At 57.8% G+C, this 19247-nt stretch overlaps 5 protein-coding genes across 5 annotated transcripts; all 5 read left to right on the top strand.

The window, feature by feature from the left end:
- Nucleotides 1-2310: 2310 nt before the first annotated feature.
- Nucleotides 2311-5298, top strand: LMJF_34_1440 (conserved hypothetical protein; the record flags this gene model as incomplete). The annotated part of the gene is made up of 1 exon (XM_001686188.1): nucleotides 2311-5298. The coding sequence occupies one exon, from the start codon at nucleotides 2311-2313 to the stop codon at nucleotides 5296-5298; it is 2988 nt and encodes a 995-aa protein (XP_001686240.1).
- Nucleotides 5299-8867: 3569 nt separating this feature from the next.
- LMJF_34_1430 (putative tyrosine phosphatase isoform) lies at nucleotides 8868-10598 on the top strand (the record flags this gene model as incomplete). The annotated part of the gene is made up of 1 exon (XM_001686187.1): nucleotides 8868-10598. The coding sequence occupies one exon, from the start codon at nucleotides 8868-8870 to the stop codon at nucleotides 10596-10598; it is 1731 nt and encodes a 576-aa protein (XP_001686239.1).
- Nucleotides 10599-11567: 969 nt separating this feature from the next.
- On the top strand, nucleotides 11568-12401 carry LMJF_34_1420 (conserved hypothetical protein; the record flags this gene model as incomplete). The annotated part of the gene is made up of 1 exon (XM_001686186.1): nucleotides 11568-12401. One exon carries the CDS (start codon nucleotides 11568-11570, stop codon nucleotides 12399-12401), a length of 834 nt encoding a protein of 277 aa, XP_001686238.1.
- Nucleotides 12402-13766: 1365 nt separating this feature from the next.
- Nucleotides 13767-14774, top strand: LMJF_34_1410 (d-isomer specific 2-hydroxyacid dehydrogenase-like protein; the record flags this gene model as incomplete). The annotated part of the gene is made up of 1 exon (XM_001686185.1): nucleotides 13767-14774. The coding sequence occupies one exon, from the start codon at nucleotides 13767-13769 to the stop codon at nucleotides 14772-14774; it is 1008 nt and encodes a 335-aa protein (XP_001686237.1).
- A 1799-nt stretch (nucleotides 14775-16573) lies between these two features.
- Nucleotides 16574-17554, top strand: LMJF_34_1400 (d-isomer specific 2-hydroxyacid dehydrogenase-protein; the record flags this gene model as incomplete). The annotated part of the gene is made up of 1 exon (XM_001686184.1): nucleotides 16574-17554. One exon carries the CDS (start codon nucleotides 16574-16576, stop codon nucleotides 17552-17554), a length of 981 nt encoding a protein of 326 aa, XP_001686236.1.
- Nucleotides 17555-19247: the final 1693 nt, after the last annotated feature.

Here is a 19247-nt window from a genome sequence, read left to right as displayed (position 1 = left end):
TCCTCTTCTTTTTTTGTCTCTCTCTCTCTCTCGTCAACGGCGTCGCTGCTTTTCTTATTCTTTTGCTGTGGTTGTTGCTCTCTGTCTGCCGTGTGGCGTTGAGTTGGCGATGACATCTGGTCACTTGCGGGTTGTCCTGGAATTGTTTTCTTCTTGCCTTCTTTTGGTGTTGCCGTCTGCGCCGCGGCTTGCGGGGACACACGCGACGAGGAAAGAACGGAAGCAAGCACTGCCCTCTATGTGTGTGTTCAATGACACGGGGTGTGGCGTATCGATGCCGCCTGCTCCCACCCATTCAAACGAAAACAAAAACGATAGAGTGTCAGCTTCGATCATCCCTGCTTGCTGCACAGTGCCGTCTCTCTTCTTGAGAACCCTGCGCGCGTGAACTCTCGCGCTCCCGTTCACGCATTATGGCATCGTGCCCCGACGGCCCTGGGGTGAGGGCCTAAAGGCATGGAAAGCCTTACCTTCCTCCCGTTAGTGTATATGCGAAGATTAAGCTCGACTGCTGTTCCGTATACTTGGCATCGTCGCCAGCTGTTCTCCTCCCGCTTCTTCTTCCTTTTGATGTTCTTGAGCACATCTGCTCTGCTCCAACAAGCTCCGTCCCTTTTTCCCTCTTCTTCTTTCTTTAATGATGCGCACTGCTCGTCGCACACTGGAGCGCACAACGCCCTTCCCGAATGGGCGAACGCTGCCAAGGTGCTCTCCCCTCCCTCGTTGTCGCGGACTCTCCCAACAAAACCCGCTTTATTATGGAGGGCATCTTGGCTGACTGTCGCTCAGTAGAAGGGCAACAGGAAAGAAAATCGAGAGGCAGACAAGCACAATGTTTGAGGGCCTACGTAGCGCTAGCGCCTGTCTCGTCCACAACAGCAGACGTCGTTGTGTCGCTGCGGCACCACTCCAGCCTTTCACGCAGGCGCGCGCACATAAATACCATCCCACACGAACGCGCGCAGTAGATACGCGCACAATGAAACGCAAAAAAAAAATATGCCGAGGGTGCGCGACCACACTTTTCTTTCCGGCACGGAGTAGTGGCTTCTGCCCTCGCCAGCTGGCAAGACGAGAAGTTGTACCGCTTCCCCCTCTCTTTTGCACCGCACACAAGGTGGTGTGTTCACAGGCACGGGTCAGTGTCGCGGTGGTGCTTTTCCGGCAGTGTGTGTGTCTGCCTCTCTGTATCTTTGGGGGCAATGCTCAGGGTGCTCTACCGATGCCTCCTCTGCCCCTCTTCTTTCTCGGTCGCCCATGCAGAGGGGTATAAGTGAGAGCGCGTGTGCCCAGCCACTTCCCTTTCCTACCCTCTCTCTCCCCGCCCTCCCAACCCCGCACAGTGCGCCTCAACAAGACAGGCACGCTTACGCGCACACAACAACAATCACGTTGGTTCACAAGACTGTTTCTGTCTCGCTGTCTTAGCGCGGGGCTCTTTGTCGGGTTTTCAGTTCTTTGGGCGTCTTCCCTTCCTCGATCCGGCCCTGCCCTTCACCTCTTCCGAATTCTGCGCCTCTTTCACAATCCTCCGTAGTTCTGCCTTATCCGGCTTCTCTCTCACATTTCACCGTCAGCTATCGCGCCTGATTCGTTCGAGTTTGTGTGTGCGTGTGTATGTGTGTGTGTGTGTGTGTGTGTGTGTGTGACGCCAGCCCGCCCTTTTCTTTGTCGCTTGTGTGTATCTTTCTTCTCACCCACTCCCTCTCTTTATCTACAGATACACACGCGTGCGCATCGCTTCGTTATCATTCCCATCGGAGGCCTATTTTGGTCTGTCTTTCCCCTTCCTTCTTTTCCGCCGCCGCCAGCCTCCTCGCTCTCTCTCCAGTCTCTCTTGTGTTTTGACGGACGCACACGAGTACGCATACACAGGCAACCATCACAACGCTTCTTCTGTCCCAACCTCCCTACCTACCTCCCCCCCCCCTCACACTCCCCCACCGCTCTCCCTCGCTCCTCTCCACGCTTTCTCGCCCATTGTAGTTGTACAGGTTCTCATAATTCCATCTCCCCTCAGCTCCTTCGTGCTGTGGTGGTTCAAGGGCTTTTGTGTTGTGGGCGCTTCTATGTTGTATTGCACTGTGACGTCCCTGTCAATCCTTCTTCACGTCTTCCTGACCACCTCGCGCGCTGGCGTCTAGTTACTTTGTTTGGCGTGCGTGTCGCTTGCCGTGTCGTGCTCTGTGCAACGGTGCCTCTGTGGCCGAGACGACAGGGAGGGAGGGGGGCGAAACAAGAATCAAATGCCGAACAGGCCACTGGAGACGCAAGTGCAATCGTCGGCCCTCTAGCTTCTCCGCATCAGACATGCGGGTCTTGTACGGCACCCCGTTGCCGCCTGGCCTGGTCGCTCCCACGACAGGTGAGCTGCGCCTTCGCATAGATCAGCTCATTCTGGACGATGAAGTCATCAACCACAGCCCCTTGGTGCAACTCTTCGAGACCCCAGACTCGGCCAGTGCCGTCGCTGCAGCGGACGTAGACGGGGCAGAGACCGCCACCGCCTCTTTTTCGCGCAGCCCAAACCACTTTGTGGTGCCAGTCGACTACTGCTCTGTCGGCCCCATCTTTTGGGGCGAAACTCGTCCCTCCGCTCAAGGGCAGCCAGCCACGCCGCAACTTCGGCGCGGCCCCGTCACAATGGCGTACCCGATCAAGATGGCGGCACCGCAGTTCGGGGCCTATCTCGAGCGCATGACGGAGTCGCCGCAGCAGGGAGTACAGCTCGATGTGTTTGTGCCGTCGAGCTACAGCGGTCGGCCTCCTGTCACAGTGGGAAGGTGCAGAATTGCCCTTGACACACTCCAGCCAGGCCACCCCGTGAAGGGGTGGTTTCCAGTAATGCACCGGCGAGCCCGCCTCTCCGCCGCAGAAGCAGACCTGAGCAAGTATGTAGAACTAGCCGTCGGCAAGGTGAAGCTTACAGCCACCGTGGAGTACTACCCAAGCTCGCGACAGCCATCAGCGGAGCCGACTGCGGCCACCAAGCATAAGCGCCACGAGGGCAAAGATGGTGGTCACCAACCACTTCCGCGAGCCAAGACGCGCCGCTCTCACCGGCATCTAGGGCGCACAGGGGAGGATGCAGCGCACCCACCTACGGAGACGTCCTCGACGTCCACAGAGACTGCCGCAGCCGAATCGCCTGTCGCCTCCTTACTCAGCCCAGCCGCCAGAGAAACGGCGCATCGGCGCGGGCTTCATAGGCGGCATGTGGGCCACCACGGTACGGCCCTGCTGCAGGATAAGTCAGCCGTCACGCACCAGCTGCTTCAACAAGGACTGCGGTTGCGAGCGCAGATGGAGGCGGCAGCTCGTGGTGTGAGCCTCGACAACTTCGATTCTTCAACCGACTTGACAGCCAATAGACACCGAGGAGTCGGTCACGGTCACGTGAGTTTCGAAGATGTAGGAGCCGGCGTGTTTGCCGACGACGCCGATGAGGATGTTAGCGATGGAAGCGACGCCGCCTACACGTCAGAGGACAGCGACGAGGAGAAGTTTGCCTTGCAGATGCAAAAGGATGCCGAAGCCCGCGATCGGCGGGGCTTTCAGCAGCAGCAGCAGTCAACAGTGCCAAGCAGTTCTCCTGCTGCACCGGCTGCAGTGTGGCAGCATCTCGGTCGCAGTTCAGCTGTTGGAGCGGCGTCTGAGACCGCAGTGGAGGTGTTGCCCATCGCGAACGGCGGTAGTGTCTACGGCACACGAGCTGCGGTGGAGCTGTGCTTCTCCAACTTCTCCTTTGCCCAGACCTCCCTTACGGCGGACTTGCACAAGATTCGCATCAACGTCCGCCTGAGTAGCGATATCGCAACGTTGGAGCCTTCCTCTGGCCCTCTCTCGTCCTTTGTGCACCCGGTGCCGGTGCAGCAGCCATTCATTCGCCTGCTTTTCGACGTGTGCAGTTTTTTCGAAGATCACAGCAAACTCGTCATCGAAGCCTACAAGGTGATGAGCGAGCTGGAGCTGGAGAACGAGAACGATGGTTGGGACGTCCAGGGACCGCGTCATGTGGCAAAAGAGGAGCTGCTAGGGCTCTCGGTGATTGGGCTTTACCGCCAATCGCGCACTGTCGTCTTTCGCGACCCTGTCGCCGACACATCCAACGTCTTCGCACAGCTCGATGTACGCGTGCGGCCCCACGGTGTGAGCCACAGCACCGCCACCAGCACCGTGCTGGATGCTCCTCCTCAGCAGCAACAGCATCAACACCAAGCATCTTGGAATGCAGGCCGAGGTGCGACAAACAGCTCCCTCCACGCGCCGGCGAGTGACGCTGTCCCGCCCAGCAGCATTGCTGCATGTGCATCAGACGCGCGGCCGGCAAAGGAGAACGCTGTCAGCGTGTCGAAGCACAAGTCTCCTGCTGGGGGTGGCCACGTGCAGGACACTTCAGCGGGAAAGGAAGCTAGCTCCATCGCCGGCACTTACCCCCTGCACCTCTCGCAGGCTCCAGTGGACACCTCGTCATCCAGCGCCACAACAGAACGCAGGCGCCTGCGCGTCGTAGTGTACAGTGCTGCGGAGCTGCCACGTGTGGCGGTGGCGCAAGGTCGTGGCCACGGCACTCTTACCGGTAGCGGCGGTGGCCACTTTCCCGTCGTCTCCGCGCGGCCGCGGTCCATACCGGAGGCAGGCGTGGAGGGTGTGACAAGCTACGCCGAGCCGAACTCCTTCGTCACCATCGAGGAGGTGTACCGCGTGGCAGAGGCGTGGTGTACAAAATCGAAGACGGCAGCGTCCACCTCACGTGGCGCCAGTGCACCATCGTCGAGCAGGCAGTCGATTCACGACTGGTACGTTGACGAAGCGCGCGGCGGCTTTTACGACCGCAGCGCTGTCGCGAAGGAGAGCAGCAACCCGAGCTACAACTACGAAGTGACCCTGCAACTACCGGAAATGACTGTGCCCACGGGTAACGGCACCGCAGCGGCCGCAGTAACGCACGGTCTCGCGGATGTGCTGGACGAGCTACAGTTGGCCGTGTGGCACTCCGACCTCACCCGCCACACCTCCGCGCCGAGTGGAACCACCGTCACGAGCGGTGATGCTGGCGGTGGGCATAGCAGGTCGCGCGGGACAAGCGTCCGTCAACAGGAGGAGCACTTCTGGGAATGTGCGGCGTACATGGGCACGTGCCGGGTCGACCTCCGTCCGCTGCGCTACCTCAAGACGCTCGATGGCTACTACCGTGTCGTGTATGAGCGGACACCTGGAAGCGCGGTAGGGCCGACGTCGACGGATGTAGAGTCGAACACGATTGGCTACGTCCGCCTGAGTGTATCGCTGCAGTGAGGGAGGAGAAGCGCAGCGCCGGGCGAGTGTTTGGGAGCAAAAACGAAGGGCGAAGCGTACATGCCGAGGCTGCGACTTGTGCTTTCTGCTCTCCCCTCTTATATTGATCTCGGCGGCAAGGTAGAGCGCGGGAGGGAGGAAGGGCATAACAGGGCTGAGATGTGAAGCGTTACTCCCGCTGAAGTCGCGCTTGGCCGCCCCCCCCCCTTCGTTTGTGGACGTGTAATCAACATTCTTTTGTCTCTTTTTACCGAAGATGGATGCCGTTTGCAAAATGGAGACCCGATCCTTTCGTTCTCCTGTCGTCGCCTTGGCGCCTCTGGAACGGGAGGTGCACGCGCCGCATGGCGGTGTCGTCACAACGCCTCCGCAGCTCTCCCCTACCCGCTGTTGCACAGATGGCGCAGAGCAGACACACAGCAAGTTACGGGCCACCGCAATGCGCTATCGCGATCATGCACGCACAGGTGCACACGGGCAAGGGGCGCCTGCGCCATTGCGTGCCGCTGCCGCGCCGAGCATGCAGCAGTCGTGCTCGCGCCGGACCTGGGCACGTGCGCTGGCGCTGCGGTGGCCCGTCGCGTGCGCCTTGCATTTCAGGGTGTCGGGGGGCACTCTGAATTGGTGCGCACCGGCCGGGTGGTCAAGACCGCGTAAACAGCCATGCCATAGAGGCGCCGACGCCAGCTGCACGGATGGCGGACCCGGTCACCCGTCTCCGACGTCACGCCGACATCCCCCGAAACCGCGCCACACGATGCGGTGCGCTGAGAGAAGAGGTTCTTCGCGGCAGCCGTCCCACACCTCGACAGCACGGCTGCTGAGCTTGCAAGGCAACAGAAGACCCTGCTCGCCCAGTCCCGCACAGGCACCACCTGCCCGCACTTCGGATTCCGCCAACGGCGGGCGACTCGTAGCGGCAGCATGGGGCAGCACGTGGCGTGCTGCCTGCTGCTGCGCTCGCGCTGCATTGCACCCCTCCCCGCCCCGCCAGAGACTCCGCACCCGCCCAGCGAAGCACACCCCCTTGTACGCTATGACCTTGCACGCAGTCACTTCCACACGCACGTCTCGCACGCACTGCCCCAGTCGGGTGCCTGTCCCTGCCCCCACCACACCCTCTCTGCCCCCACAGAACAGCAGGCTGTGAGCTCCCCGTGTGCGCATGCGCATGCGTGTCGGCGGGACCCCTCTGCCCCACACGCACAGCAGCGGCCGGCCCGTCGCGGCAACATGCGGGCAGGCCGTCCAGGCACGCATCCCGCGCCCCGCGACATCGCCGGAGGCGGCAGATCACCACCGCAAGCACTCCGGCAACAACGCCGTCCTCGAACACGGCCCTCACTCCACAAAAGCCCGAGCGCCTGTCATGCACAGCTGGCATGCCGTATCGCATGCAGAGGGGCGAGGCGCGAAGAGACCCCACAGTGCATGTGTGCGAAACATGCCGAGTCCGCTCCAGCCGACCGAACGGGCTCGTGAGGCGCAGGTGCAGGAAGCATCACCAGAGCAGCGCGCACTACACCATCCGGCCATCCGGAGTCCACTGTGGGGGCTGGTGGTAATGGTGGTCGTGGTGGGTGAGGGTCGCCACGCCGTGTGTGAGACAGGATGCAGCGGCCTTCAGGAGACGGAGGGGGAGAAACACGGCATGGAGGCAGACACTGCGGGGTCTCAAAGGGCCCGCTTGCGGCATGGCCGGATGCAGCGGCCGGACGGCTCGTCCTCGACGACGTGGACGTAGCCGGGGTGCTACATAGATGAGCTGTAGTGTATTATTATTGTATTTTTTTTTAGCTTGTTGCGTGGTAGTGTGACACAGGGAGAATCAAAAAAAAAGGTTCATGGCCGTAGGTAGCCTGACTTCCATTAGTGGCACCGGAAGAAATCGAAGAATGCATTACGGTGGATTTCTTGCCGCTGTGCCGGTAAGCTTTCGAGCTGTGTAGTCCCTGCTTGCGCTTTTGTTCTCTGGTCGTGTGCTTTGTTCGCACCTCGTGTGGCGCTCCCACGTCGTGTCGATCTTTGTACCCGTCTTCCTGCCTGCCTCCGGTGGTGGGCCTGCAGAAGCGTGGGTGCCCCGTGCGTATCTTGTACTGTCGGTGTTGTTCGCGAATCGTGCTGTGAGGCCGCGCTCTCTCTGCGATGGTGCTTGTTTTCCTTGCTCGCTCCGTGGGCGCCTTTTCCCACCACCATCTCTGATGGTCGAGCAAGGGCTGTACGTGTGCCACACCGCCCACCCTTCCTCCGTTCTCTCCTCTCACGCTGCAATCCATAATCCTCTACCGCATCGCATGTTACCCTCCACGAGAGCCGGCAAAAAGAACAAGAAAATGGCACGTCCTGAAGGACGCATGACGAAAGGGTACAGGAGAGAGGTGCGTGCTCATATGGCTGACCAGCAACGAGCACACGAGACGATGCTGCGAGGTCGAGTCTTGTGTATTCGAGGACCACGTGCTTTCTCTGGTTCGTTTCTTTCTCGTTAGGTTTGTGCTCATCAGTGGTCTGGTGAAATGCGCTTCTCTTCAACGAGTGATGCATCATTTTCCTTCACGCCAAGGCCACAAAGCAAGGCGGTTGATACACGGACTTGTACTTGCCTCCTCCGACGCACGCGCACGCGCTGCAGGCGAAGCTGACGGATAAGATGCTGATTCCGCGGACCAGGGTATCAGTCCTCGCGTCTCTCTCCATTTTCCCTCTACCTCACGGCAACTCTTTTTTTCTTGCTGGTGCTCTCATACCTCTCGCCTGTCACCCCAAGCACCATTGTCTTTCCTTTCCGATTCTCTTGTGTGCTGAACCACACCTTGGTTTCCAAACCTGTGGTGTTAACGCAGTCGAGCTGATAAAGGGAAGGGGAGAAATCTAGAGAGAACACAGGAGCTGCTGTTGACGCAGGTGCAATATCAGCCCCCTCCCCCTACTTCTGGTTCTCCGCTTAGTCTTCGTTTTAATTTGAAGATCCGATTTGTGTGCGTGCTTTTGTGTCGGTGGATCTATTCGGAATACACTCGAGACGCCTACACCACATCTCTCTTCTTTGATATCCGCACAACACTCGTATCCCATCGCTTCAAATCTTCTATTCCATCGGTGCGTTCTTCTTTTTTGTCGTGTCCCCCCCCCCTCTCCTCCCCCTCCTGCATCCTCCACTTGTGCGCGCTCTCTCCTGCCCCTCCCTGTCCTCACTCCACATCCTTCTGGATGTCGCCGATTCGCTCTCTCTCTCTCTCTCTCACACTCACTCACTCACTCACTCGCTCGCTCGTCCTCTTTTGGTGTGTCTTCCCTCATTGAGCCGCTCGCTCTCTCCCTCTGTTATTGAACGAAAGGGAAAACGAGAGCGGCAACGAAGCAAAGGGTCCACCTCCCTCCCTCCCTCCCACGCATCAACACCACCACCACTACCCTACCCCCCCCCTCTCTCCCTCAGCAAGAGTCACGCCTGCGAAGATACATTCGCCCGCCTCCAAGGAAGCGGCCGTGACGCAGCGGCAGTCTCTTGCGACGCCCCATCTTTTGCATGCAGTCACCCCGTACAGCGTTCGCTGTAGGACAGGACGATGAACTCCGAGTTCGTGGATATGACACCGCCGGTGCCCACCACATTGTGCGAGAAGGTGGAGTACTACCTTCGCGACCGCACACGGTACCTTCATGTACAGAGTGAAATCCCACAAGAGGCGACGAATGAGCTTGCCATGGTGGACAACTACTACGTGTCCGTTGCCAACCCGCAGGACATGCGTTTCACAACCCCAGGTGAAACAACTGTCGACAATGTTTGCCGAATAGTGTACAACTTTTTCCTTAGTCTGTACGTGCAGGCGGCGCTGCTCGTGCCCACCTTGTTATTTCTTCTTTTCATAGCGGTTCGCACCCACCACTCGCCGATGTTTCTACTCGTCTACAGTACCGTGTTCGACATTGAGGTGCTCTCGATGTGGGCCTACGAACGGGACGCGCGCTTCGCCGCGAGGTTGTGGTGGGAACTCGCGTGGCTGATCGTGGGGCTCATCGTGACGAGCATCCACGCGCTTTCCCCAGCAAACGTCTTGTGTGTGCTGTTGCTCGTGGTGCATTGGGTGTTCATGGCACGCATTACCGTCATTCAGGTCTCCAGGGCACTGCGTGTGTTTTGCGCCTCCGAGCGTCGCTGCTACATTGCCGAGGGCGTTGTCCTAGACATGGCATACATAACCCGCAACGTGATTGCGATGGGGTGGCCGGCGAGAGGAACGGAGGCTTTTTACCGAAATCCATGGAATGAGGTGGTGCACTTTCTCCGCCGCAAGTACGCGCGCCTCTCCACGCACATCATCACGCTCTGCTCGGAGCGGTGCACCGCGCCGTTCCCGCGGCAGTCTACATACCCTTTGGATGACCACAACCCAGCGGAGGTGCCTCTCATGATTTCCTTTTGCTGCGAAGTTGCTGACTACGTCATGGCCGACCCGTACAACCGGGCTGTCGCGGTACACTGTAAGGGCGGCAAGGGACGCACTGGCACCATGATCTGCGCGTACCTCATGTACTGTGGCCAATGCCGCAGCGCCGACGCTGCCATGCGCCACTTCAGCCTTCTACGCAGCCGCATCGGCGCGCAGAAGCTGCAAGGCGTGCAGACCCCCTCACAGGAGCGCTACGTTCGCTACTTTGAGAGCCTCATCAACGAACAGCCTGGAATGATAATCCCGTCTCACCCGCGTCGCGTTCGCCAACTCGTACTGCACAACATCCCACCGCTTTGGGTGCGGCGTGGAGTGGAGCACTTGTGGATGACCGTCATCGTAAAGCCGTGTACCGAGCGGCGCGTCGTATACCTCACGAACCGCACCGTCACGTTCAACGCCGCGGTTCCGGACCCGCGCACGTATAACTGGCGCACCCAAATCAAAGACCTTTTCCAGAATGACGAGGAGGTGGTATACCAGGAAGCCAACGAGATGGACGCGACGGAGAGCGGAAGCACCGGCTACCTGCCAGACGCGCGGTCCTTTCGCGTTATCGGAGCAGCCGGGGTCACGCTGGAGCTTGCCTACCCAGATGAGATCCCGGTCCTGGATGGCGACGTCTGCTTCAAGTTCTTCTACTACAAGAACAACCCGAACCCACTGCGGCCGCCCGTGCAGTTCTGGATTCACACCGGGTTGGAGACGCACTCGACGATTCGGCTCGAGCGCCGAGACTTGGACGGGCCGTTCAAGGATACGAAAGGTGACCGCTACCCCGCCGAGTTTGCGGTGGAGTTGGTGCTCGAGGATGCGCCAGGGGTGTACACGGCGCGCGAATGATGGTGCCGCGGGTGATGAACCACCGCGCCCACCAATGTAGGCGTGCGTTGGTCTGGGACGCAACGCACGCGCCTCTCACTTGTACCACCCCCTGTCCTCTCTTTGAAGCGTAGGTCCCAGCTGGTGCACAGGTCTTCGGTGTGACTTTCCTAGGTCCTACACTCCTCTCTCGTGTGTGTGAGTAGGCGACTCGCTCACACGCTTACATGGCTGTGCGTCGCGTCTCTGGGGTCTTCGTGTCGAGACCGAGAGGAGATGTGTTTGGTATGTCTGCTCTTCTACCTTCTGTGCGCTGATGCGGTTTCCCGCTTGTGCTCGAGGCGGGTGGTGCGAGAGGAGAAAGGGAGGCGTTGATGACAGCGGCGCCGGCGCGGTGAATCTTCACGAGCGAGGATGGAGTAAATGTCGAAAAAGCGGGTGAAGGGGGTAGAGCCTGGCGCATCCACCCTTCTCTGGACCTTGCCTCCCACGGGGTCACCCGTACCACGCTCATCAGCTTTGTCTTTTTTTTTTGTGGTTGCTGGGGCCTACCGGTGCAAGCTCCTCGCCCCCGAGTAAAAGGCGCGCGACTCTACGGTACCTCTCGCTCGCCTGCGTACGCGACCCTAGCAGTGCCCCTGCCTAAGCCATCGCTTGTCCTTTGCTGAACTCAGACGATCGTGCTCAAGCATGCTCCCCTCTCCTATCCTTGTGCCATTGTTTCGCGTCACACCCACCATTTGGCAACACATGCACTTCACGCTCGCCTCCGCCCCTCCTCCTGTCCCTTTGGCTGCTTGGTCGGGCCTGCCGGCTAGTGCACTCTTGCAAAACGCTACCGCACCCTCCCTCCCCCGCTCTCCCATTTGAGCTATCCACAGCTCACTCACCTACACCCGCTCGACTGTCCACTCCCAATCACTCCACATCGACTTACCTTAGCGTCTGCGCATACCATTACATCCGCGTCTCTCGCTACCGCCAGCTGCAATGCCCGTCTTCGCAACAGGTGAGCAGAGCGTGAAGTCAGCCTACCACTGCGCGACCCTGCTCGACAACTGGGATGAGGACCGCCGTCAGTTCGGTCAGCCGGTCCCCACCACCAGCGGCACTGGCGACTTTGACCCAAGCACAACCTACAACGCATCGTTCAAGTCACTGACAGCTGCGCAAACCGCGGAGGCGAAGCCGCCAGGCTGCTTTGCCGCCGAAGCGCCACGCATGCTTCTCTTCCACCACGGCGACATTGGCAATATCCAGACCTACTGCTACGCCACGTCTGAGCTGGCGCTGCCGGACCGGAAAAAGCAAGTCTACACCAATGACGAAGTGCTCGACATGCCTGGCGTCTCGACGCGTCGTAACAAGACGGCGACGTTGCAGCGGTCTACTAGGGGCGTTACCGTGGGCCGTAGCGGACACGCTGGCGCCTTAAGGAGCGGCTTCTGCGCCGATGAAGTTTCCGAAGCGGTGCAGCGAGAGGCAGCATACCTCCAGTCTATGGCCAGCACTATGCTCTCCACCCGGTACTCGACAGCTGACGCGCAGACCCCCGCAAGTGACTCTGGCGTCGAGAAAGCCGCGACGACTAGTGGAAGCGACTACGCGCCACCGCGGTTGCTGCCAATGGGCCGTGTTGCGGAGCGAGAGCGGTTGCTCACCACCAAAAATGTCTCTATCGACGCCACTGGGGTATACTTGTTTGAAAACTTAGATGCCTACCCGCTGGCGAGCAGCCAGTGCGTCGGCCAGATGACCAAGTCGTGCGACAACCCAATGCACAAGACGAACCTTCGCGTCCACTACATGGAAGACGACTACTAACGGCAGAAAAACGCGAACGCTGTTGCGGTGCCCACAGCGGGACTCCTGGCTATTTTTTGTGTCGTCTTTGACGTGTCTCCGTCGGCCTTCACCTTCCCGCGCCCGGGCCGTGCCCCCTCCTCGTGGGGTGCCGCAGAAGCCTCTCCCCGGGCTTGCATGCCCTCTACCTCTCGTTGTTGTTTTTGGTCTGCATCGCCGCGTTTGCAGTGCGCGCGCGCTGATGTGGCCTTTTTCCCCCACTCTCTTTTCTGCCTGTGTTGTTTGCTTAATGTACACTACCTCATGTGGGCCATATTGATCCTCTGTGAGCCCTGTCCCCCCCCCCTCTCATGTGGTGTATCCTTCGAGACTGTGTCGGTGCCCGTGCTACCGTGAAGGAAAGTGGAGAGCAGCGATTCGGAATGCCGCGTATGTGCGGCTTCTGCTCTTCATTAGAACCGCCTTCATGCTCGCTTTCTCGATATGGGTATGCCGAGATCCTTCTCAGCCGCTTGGGCAATACAAAGCAAAAGAGTCGACCGTGAAGGTGCAGGAGAACCGCTACTGCCTACCAGTGCCGCGTGGTGGCACGTTGGCGGCTACGAGACTGATGTGCACGTCCTGCTCGACGGCGGAATCTATGGAACATGCTGCTGCTGCCGCCGCTTCTCACTCTGCTCTCAAGCTGGAATGGCGCACGCGCCGCCGTGTTCAAACAGGTGACTCGACGTGCAAAATGCGACTTACTCATGCTCATCGTAGTCATTCTTCCGCCCCCGTTCACGAATATTTGAACTTTATTTCCCCACCGGCACCACCACCACACACACACACACAATCTCTCTCATCTCCGCCATCTTTACACCTGCCACGTTCTTCGTCTCGTCACTTGCACCATTCACATCGAGACGACTTTCTCGCCTCACCGACCGCCCCTCTCGCTCCGCTTCGCCTCGGTATTACGTGATTCGGTACCGACTTCGACACCGTCGACATATTCGGTGCTCTGGTTTTTTCTGTTGGTTTCGTCTCTGTCACCGGCTCCTCCTTTCCCTTTCCATTTGTACGGTCGCCCTTCGGTACATGCGGCTGGACATCCCCACACCAACACAGCACCTGCCTCGCTTCCTATACTTTACTGGGTTTCTTTTTCTTTTCCGTTGACTTCCACGGCGCCTGTAGTGTTTCTGCCGTAATCTTCTTTAAGCTTTTGTTCTAGGGGTCTGCAAGAGGTGTACCATCCTCCCTTGCTCGCTGTTTTCTCCGTTGTTCCTTTCTCATTATAAACCTCCTCCGTAGAGAAGTGCGCCCACCGCCATTCACGGCCTGCCTGCCAACTTCCGCCTCCGACGCTCCTGCCCATTCTGTGCTTCCGTTGTCGGCAGCATGGCTCCTACCATTTGCGTCTGCGTCGATGATGACTTCTGCAGTGCGGTGTGTGAAGCTCTGAAGCAGCTCGAGCGCAGGGTCTCCGCAGTCGTGTGCGGCACCGATGTCAGCTGCTTTGCTTCTGTGAAGGCAGACAACGATGGCATCCTCATGGTTGTTTCGGGGAGCTGCGCCCACGCTGTCATCAAGGATCTTTGCGACGACTACGACAAGGAGGAGCGTCGCGTGAAGCTCATCTACAGCCTATCTGCCGGCGTCGACGCGTACAAGCTCTCGGAGCTGAAGCAGGAGCTCTCCGGCATCCTGTTCTGCAACGCGCAGGGCTGCTGCTCGAACGTTCTTGCAGAGTACGTCGTGTTCAGCATGTTGTACTTCAATCGCCTCCCATGGCGCTTGGTTGCCGCGAAGAATGAGAGGAAGTGGGAGCCCTTCAACAGCATTGAACTCCGGCGGCAGAAGGTCGTGATCATCGGCTACGGCGACATCGGCGAAGCCTGCGGCGCGAAGGCGGTGGCGCTGGGCATGCAGGTGACGGGCATCCGCCGCAGCGGCGACAAGAAGACGGACAAGTTTGGTGTGATGGTGCGCGGCAATGACGCGCTGGACGAGTCGGTCCGTGAGGCCGACTTTGTCGTTTCTGTGTTGCCTGGCACGGAGCACACGAGGCGCTTCTTCGACAAGGCGTTCTTTGCAAAGATGGCGCCGAGCGCCGTCTTCATCAACATTGGCCGCGGTATGTCGGTGTGCGAAGCTGACATCATCGAGGCTCTCAAAAACGGCACGATTCGCGCTGCTGCTCTCGATGTGTTTGATGTGGAACCGCTTCCAAAGGACTCTCCTTTGTGGGACTTGCCTGACAGTAAGCTGCTGTTGTCAGCACACTCCGCAAACTTGACGGAGGATGTTATCGAGCGCACCATGCAAGTTTTCATGAATACCTTCGACGAGCTGAGCACTCATAGGAGGGTTTCTGCCCACACGGTGTGCATGGATAAGGGCTACTAGGCGCGTCATTGTGCGTTGCGGTGCTCGGGTTCCTGTGCATATGTTACTCGCGTGTGGACGGTACGAGCTCTGGCGCTTGCGATGTGGGTTCTCTTTATTAATTGCTTGTTGACATAGTTCCGACACCACATCTTCTTCTTTTCAAGTGCTCTGCGCTTACCGAGGTCGAATGTGGTGTCGCAGCGTGTGTAGAGGTTGAGTGACACTTGATTTCGACAAGCAAGCCTTGCTTTGTCTCTTCAGTTCATTTTTCGCGTCTGTGTGTGCGTGTGTCTGTGGAGCCGAAGAACAGGAGGGCCGCGCTTCATGATTTTGGCATCACTCCTTCGTGTCCGCTTCATTTTCGTCGTAAGGCGCTAGGCACTGAGCACACCAACGCAAGTCTATATCATTGCCTCCAGTATTGGGATCGGTGTCATGCGTTTCTTAAGCAGGAATGCAGGCTCGCATACTAGGCTGCGCAGTGATATACTCCGTGGAAACAAATAAAATGCTAGGTGAAGTTCAAAGGTCTTCTCCCGCGCTCACCCAAGTTCCGGACTGACGCGGAGGTGAAGTTCAACTGAGCTCACCGCTTGCACACCCCCTCCTCTCCTATTTGATTTGCTTTGGTACGTAAACCACAACGGGGCAACACTTTATTCTATTGTTTTTTTTTGTCGCAGCCTTCGATGTACCATCGATAACGCCATGAAAGCGTCGTGACAAGAGGGGTACTTCTGCAGCACCTGCAAAAGTGCGACGTCTTCGCGCAGCATCGACTCGCACATCTCCGATTGGTTTTTCTGGGTCGTGCTGATCGCCAGAGTCGCGTCCTCTCTGCCTAACACGCTTGGCGCTGTGGAGCACCTCCAGTCTCGCGAAGTCAACGGACGCCAGCACTCTGCCCTTCTTATGCGACTGCAGGAGCGCAGAGTGCATCATCGCTAACCTTAGCCGCCAACACAAGGAATAATTCGTTCAACTTTTCCTCACCCACATCCCGCCGCTTTCGCTGCACAAGTCATCACGATTCTCCGGCGGTGATGTGGGCGCGTGTATGTGCGTGCGCGGTTAAATGGCTCGACGTCTTCCATCAAATGCAACTCGTGGATATGGTTGAAGTATGGAATCCCGTGTCAACATGTCCGCCCTTGGCAGACCAAATCGAGGGCGCTGACGCGTTTGAGGGTGAGGTTCCCCGACTCTCCGAGAGGTCAAAGATTGTATCTGCCCTACAGCCCTGCTGCGCTTGAGCCCGACTTACCAAGTTGTCGTGGCGCGTCCACGGTAACGACACGCACTCGCGGCGATTCGTCATCTTCCTCGAGTGCGTGCCTTCGCCTCTGCAGATTGGCGCAGTCTCCCTCTATCACTGGCTCCCTCCGCTCCTTCTGCTTGGTCTTTACGCCTCCCTGTCTCCGGTGGCGTTCTCGTTCGCACTTCATCGCAGTTCTTCCGCGCGTAGCCGGCAACACGGTTTGCTTTTCCGCTTTGCTTTTGTTTTCGCTGTTGTTGTTTGGCCCTCTCTACCCGTTAGCAACACCAACTCCGGCACCCCACGTGGCGTTGGGTTGACACACACACACACACACACACATACACACACCAGCATCGGTCGATTCCGTTATATGCTGATATATACGTCAAACCAGATACGCTGTTCACGTATATCCTTTTACGCTTACGTAATAGCACGCTTTGTTCTTTCCTATAACCTCACGCAGTCGCGCTCTGTACTGCAGTGGCACCCCTGCCCGCTCGGTCTTAGGTTCTGCTCTCGTACTCCCTGCCCATTCTGTGCTTCCGTTGTCGGCAGCATGGCTCCTACCATTTGCGTCTGCGTCGATGATGACTTCTGCAGTGCGGTGTGTGAAGCTCTGAAGCAGCTCGAGCGCAGGGTCTCCGCAGTCGTGTGCGGCACCGATGTCAGCTGCTTTGCTTCTGTGAAGGCAGACAACGATGGCATCCTCATGGTTGTTTCGGGGAGCTGCGCCCACGCTGTCATCAAGGATCTTTGCGACGACTACGACAAGGAGGAGCGTCGCGTGAAGCTCATCTACAGCCTATCTGCCGGCGTCGACGCGTACAAGCTCTCGGAGCTGAAGCAGGAGCTCTCCGGCATCCTGTTCTGCAACGCGCAGGGCTGCTGCTCGAACGTTCTTGCAGAGTACGTCGTGTTCAGCATGTTGTACTTCAATCGCCTCCCATGGCGCTTGGTTGCCGCGAAGAATGAGAGGAAGTGGGAGCCCTTCAACAGCATTGAACTCCGGCGGCAGAAGGTCGTGATCATCGGCTACGGCGACATCGGCGAAGCCTGCGGCGCGAAGGCGGTGGCGCTGGGCATGCAGGTGACGGGCATCCGCCGCAGCGGCGACAAGAAGACGGACAAGTTTGGTGTGATGGTGCGCGGCAATGACGCGCTGGACGAGTCGGTCCGTGAGGCCGACTTTGTCGTTTCTGTGTTGCCTGGCACGGAGCCCACGAGGCACTTCTTCGACAAGGCGTTCTTTGCAAAGATGGCGCCGAGCGCCGTCTTCATCAACATTGGCCGCGGTATGTCGGTGTGCGAAGCTGACATCATCGAGGCTCTCAAAAACGGCACGATTCGCGCTGCTGCTCTCGATGTGTTTGATGTGGAACCGCAGCCAGCCGTATCACCCGTACCTTGTGTCCATGATGACATTCTGTCGGTGAACTCGCTGTCCGGAGACATGGCACTTAACTTTTTGTGTCGCAAGCAGAGGTTCTTCTGCTCGTTCGCCGAGGGCTCTCTGAGCACTCGAAAGGTAGCCGGCTAGTATCCGGCTGGCGAATATGGTTATGGAGCACACCTTTCCTTAGCGCACTGCTCTGGGTCAATTAGGGATGATGAGGAAAAGTCGAAGGTTTTCGTTCCCTCGCTGTGTTTTCTCTCTTCTCTGTTCAGGTGGTCTCTCTGCTGCTATCCTTGCGCTGATCCCCCCCCCCTACTACCTCCTCCGACTTGTCCGTTACTTCTGCTCATGTTGAAGCCACCTCCTGCTGCTGTATTTTGTTAACGGTCGTCTAGACCTCTTCTGTGGGGGGTGCATCAAATTGTGGCGGCAGCAAGCTTTTTGTGCGTGATGCACCGAAAAACCGAGGAGTCGGACAGAGCAGAGCTGGGGGTGGGAGCATGGAAGAGAAAAGTCCAACGCAAGTCATAGTGCATTTGCAGTACTGAGTGGCGGATCAAGCGCTCATTTTTTTCGCGCTCTTACGTCACTTCGCTTGCGGCGGATCCCTCATGAGCACGCGTCAGGGCTCAGTGCGGAGACCTTACCGTGTTGGGCACGATTGCCTCTGTATCTGTCGTTTTTTTTTTGCTTGTTTCTGCTTGCTTCGTTCTTGCATGTGCTGTTGTGCGATCTCGCCCTCGCACCCCCTTTCTCTTTTCTGTGTTGTTTTATAAGAACGTGGACGTGCTTTCTAGGGACGGGATAAGAAGGATCGCTCCGCCTCTGGTGTTGTCGTGCTTCTTTCCTTGTCGTGTAAGGGTACGTGTATACGCATGTATGTGTATGCGTATACATGTATATGCACATACATATACATATATATATATATATATATGCATTTGAAGTTTGTTTTGTGTCACGTGTGTATCGCATTCTTTTTCTTTGCCTCTTTCTATTGTGTGACAGTTATACTCGATGTCTCTTTACTTTATGCTCGGTCCCTCACCTACGCAACACGAAGTTTATATTCTTTATGCTGTGCTGTGGAATGTCTGTCCCCCTCTCCCTCCCTCTCCCCCTTCCCCACAGTAAATCAACCCATACTTGCGGGCACTCACCGCGCATGCATAACGGCAGAGGGAGATTTCGGTGTGAGTGTGTTGGTGTGTAGGTCTGCTGGTAGGCTCTTTGCTTGTCGGTTTCGGTGGGCTCTCGAAAGGAGCGCAGATCCTTGGGCGCAGACATTTCACGACAGACTACCACGCAGGCACACCATCATCAAGTGGCAAGAGGTGTCGGCCGGGGATACGCAGCTATCAAGATGGCTTTCTCCAGTGTATGCCTCCGTGATTCACATGTTGTTCCTCTTCGACATGTGGCTCACCCGCTGTTGTGTGAGACAAAATAGACAAGGAGAATGTATTTTATTGCTTGATGAAGCGCATACCTTCCCCTTTACCATCAGATCGCCAACATGGCAAACGGATAGCGATGCGCAGCAAGAGGAAGCGAGACACAATCTGCTTTTCCCTTTCGGGTCTGATGGCAGCGGAAAGGTGCGTGGTGACTGTTTGCGCGTTGTGCAACGTCGCTAAGACCGGAAGGAAGAACCCATACAGAGACACGAGGATTGGACAAGTGCAGCGAAATCATCCAACTCAGCAAGTAGACGAGGTGTGGCTCTCCTTTCTGCTCGCTCTTCCCCCTGTCAAGCCAATGAGCAGTCTCTCCTCTCCCAGTGACATCTATTTGCGGACATCATTCTCCAATCCGCATTCTCCACTATCCTCTCTGG

This window comes from Leishmania major, chromosome 34 (assembly GCF_000002725.2).
Source record: "Leishmania major strain Friedlin complete genome, chromosome 34".
Classification (NCBI taxonomy): domain Eukaryota; phylum Euglenozoa; class Kinetoplastea; order Trypanosomatida; family Trypanosomatidae; genus Leishmania; species Leishmania major.
The sequence above is the reverse complement of the archived record's forward strand: the minus strand, read 5'-3'. Positions and strand labels throughout refer to the sequence as shown.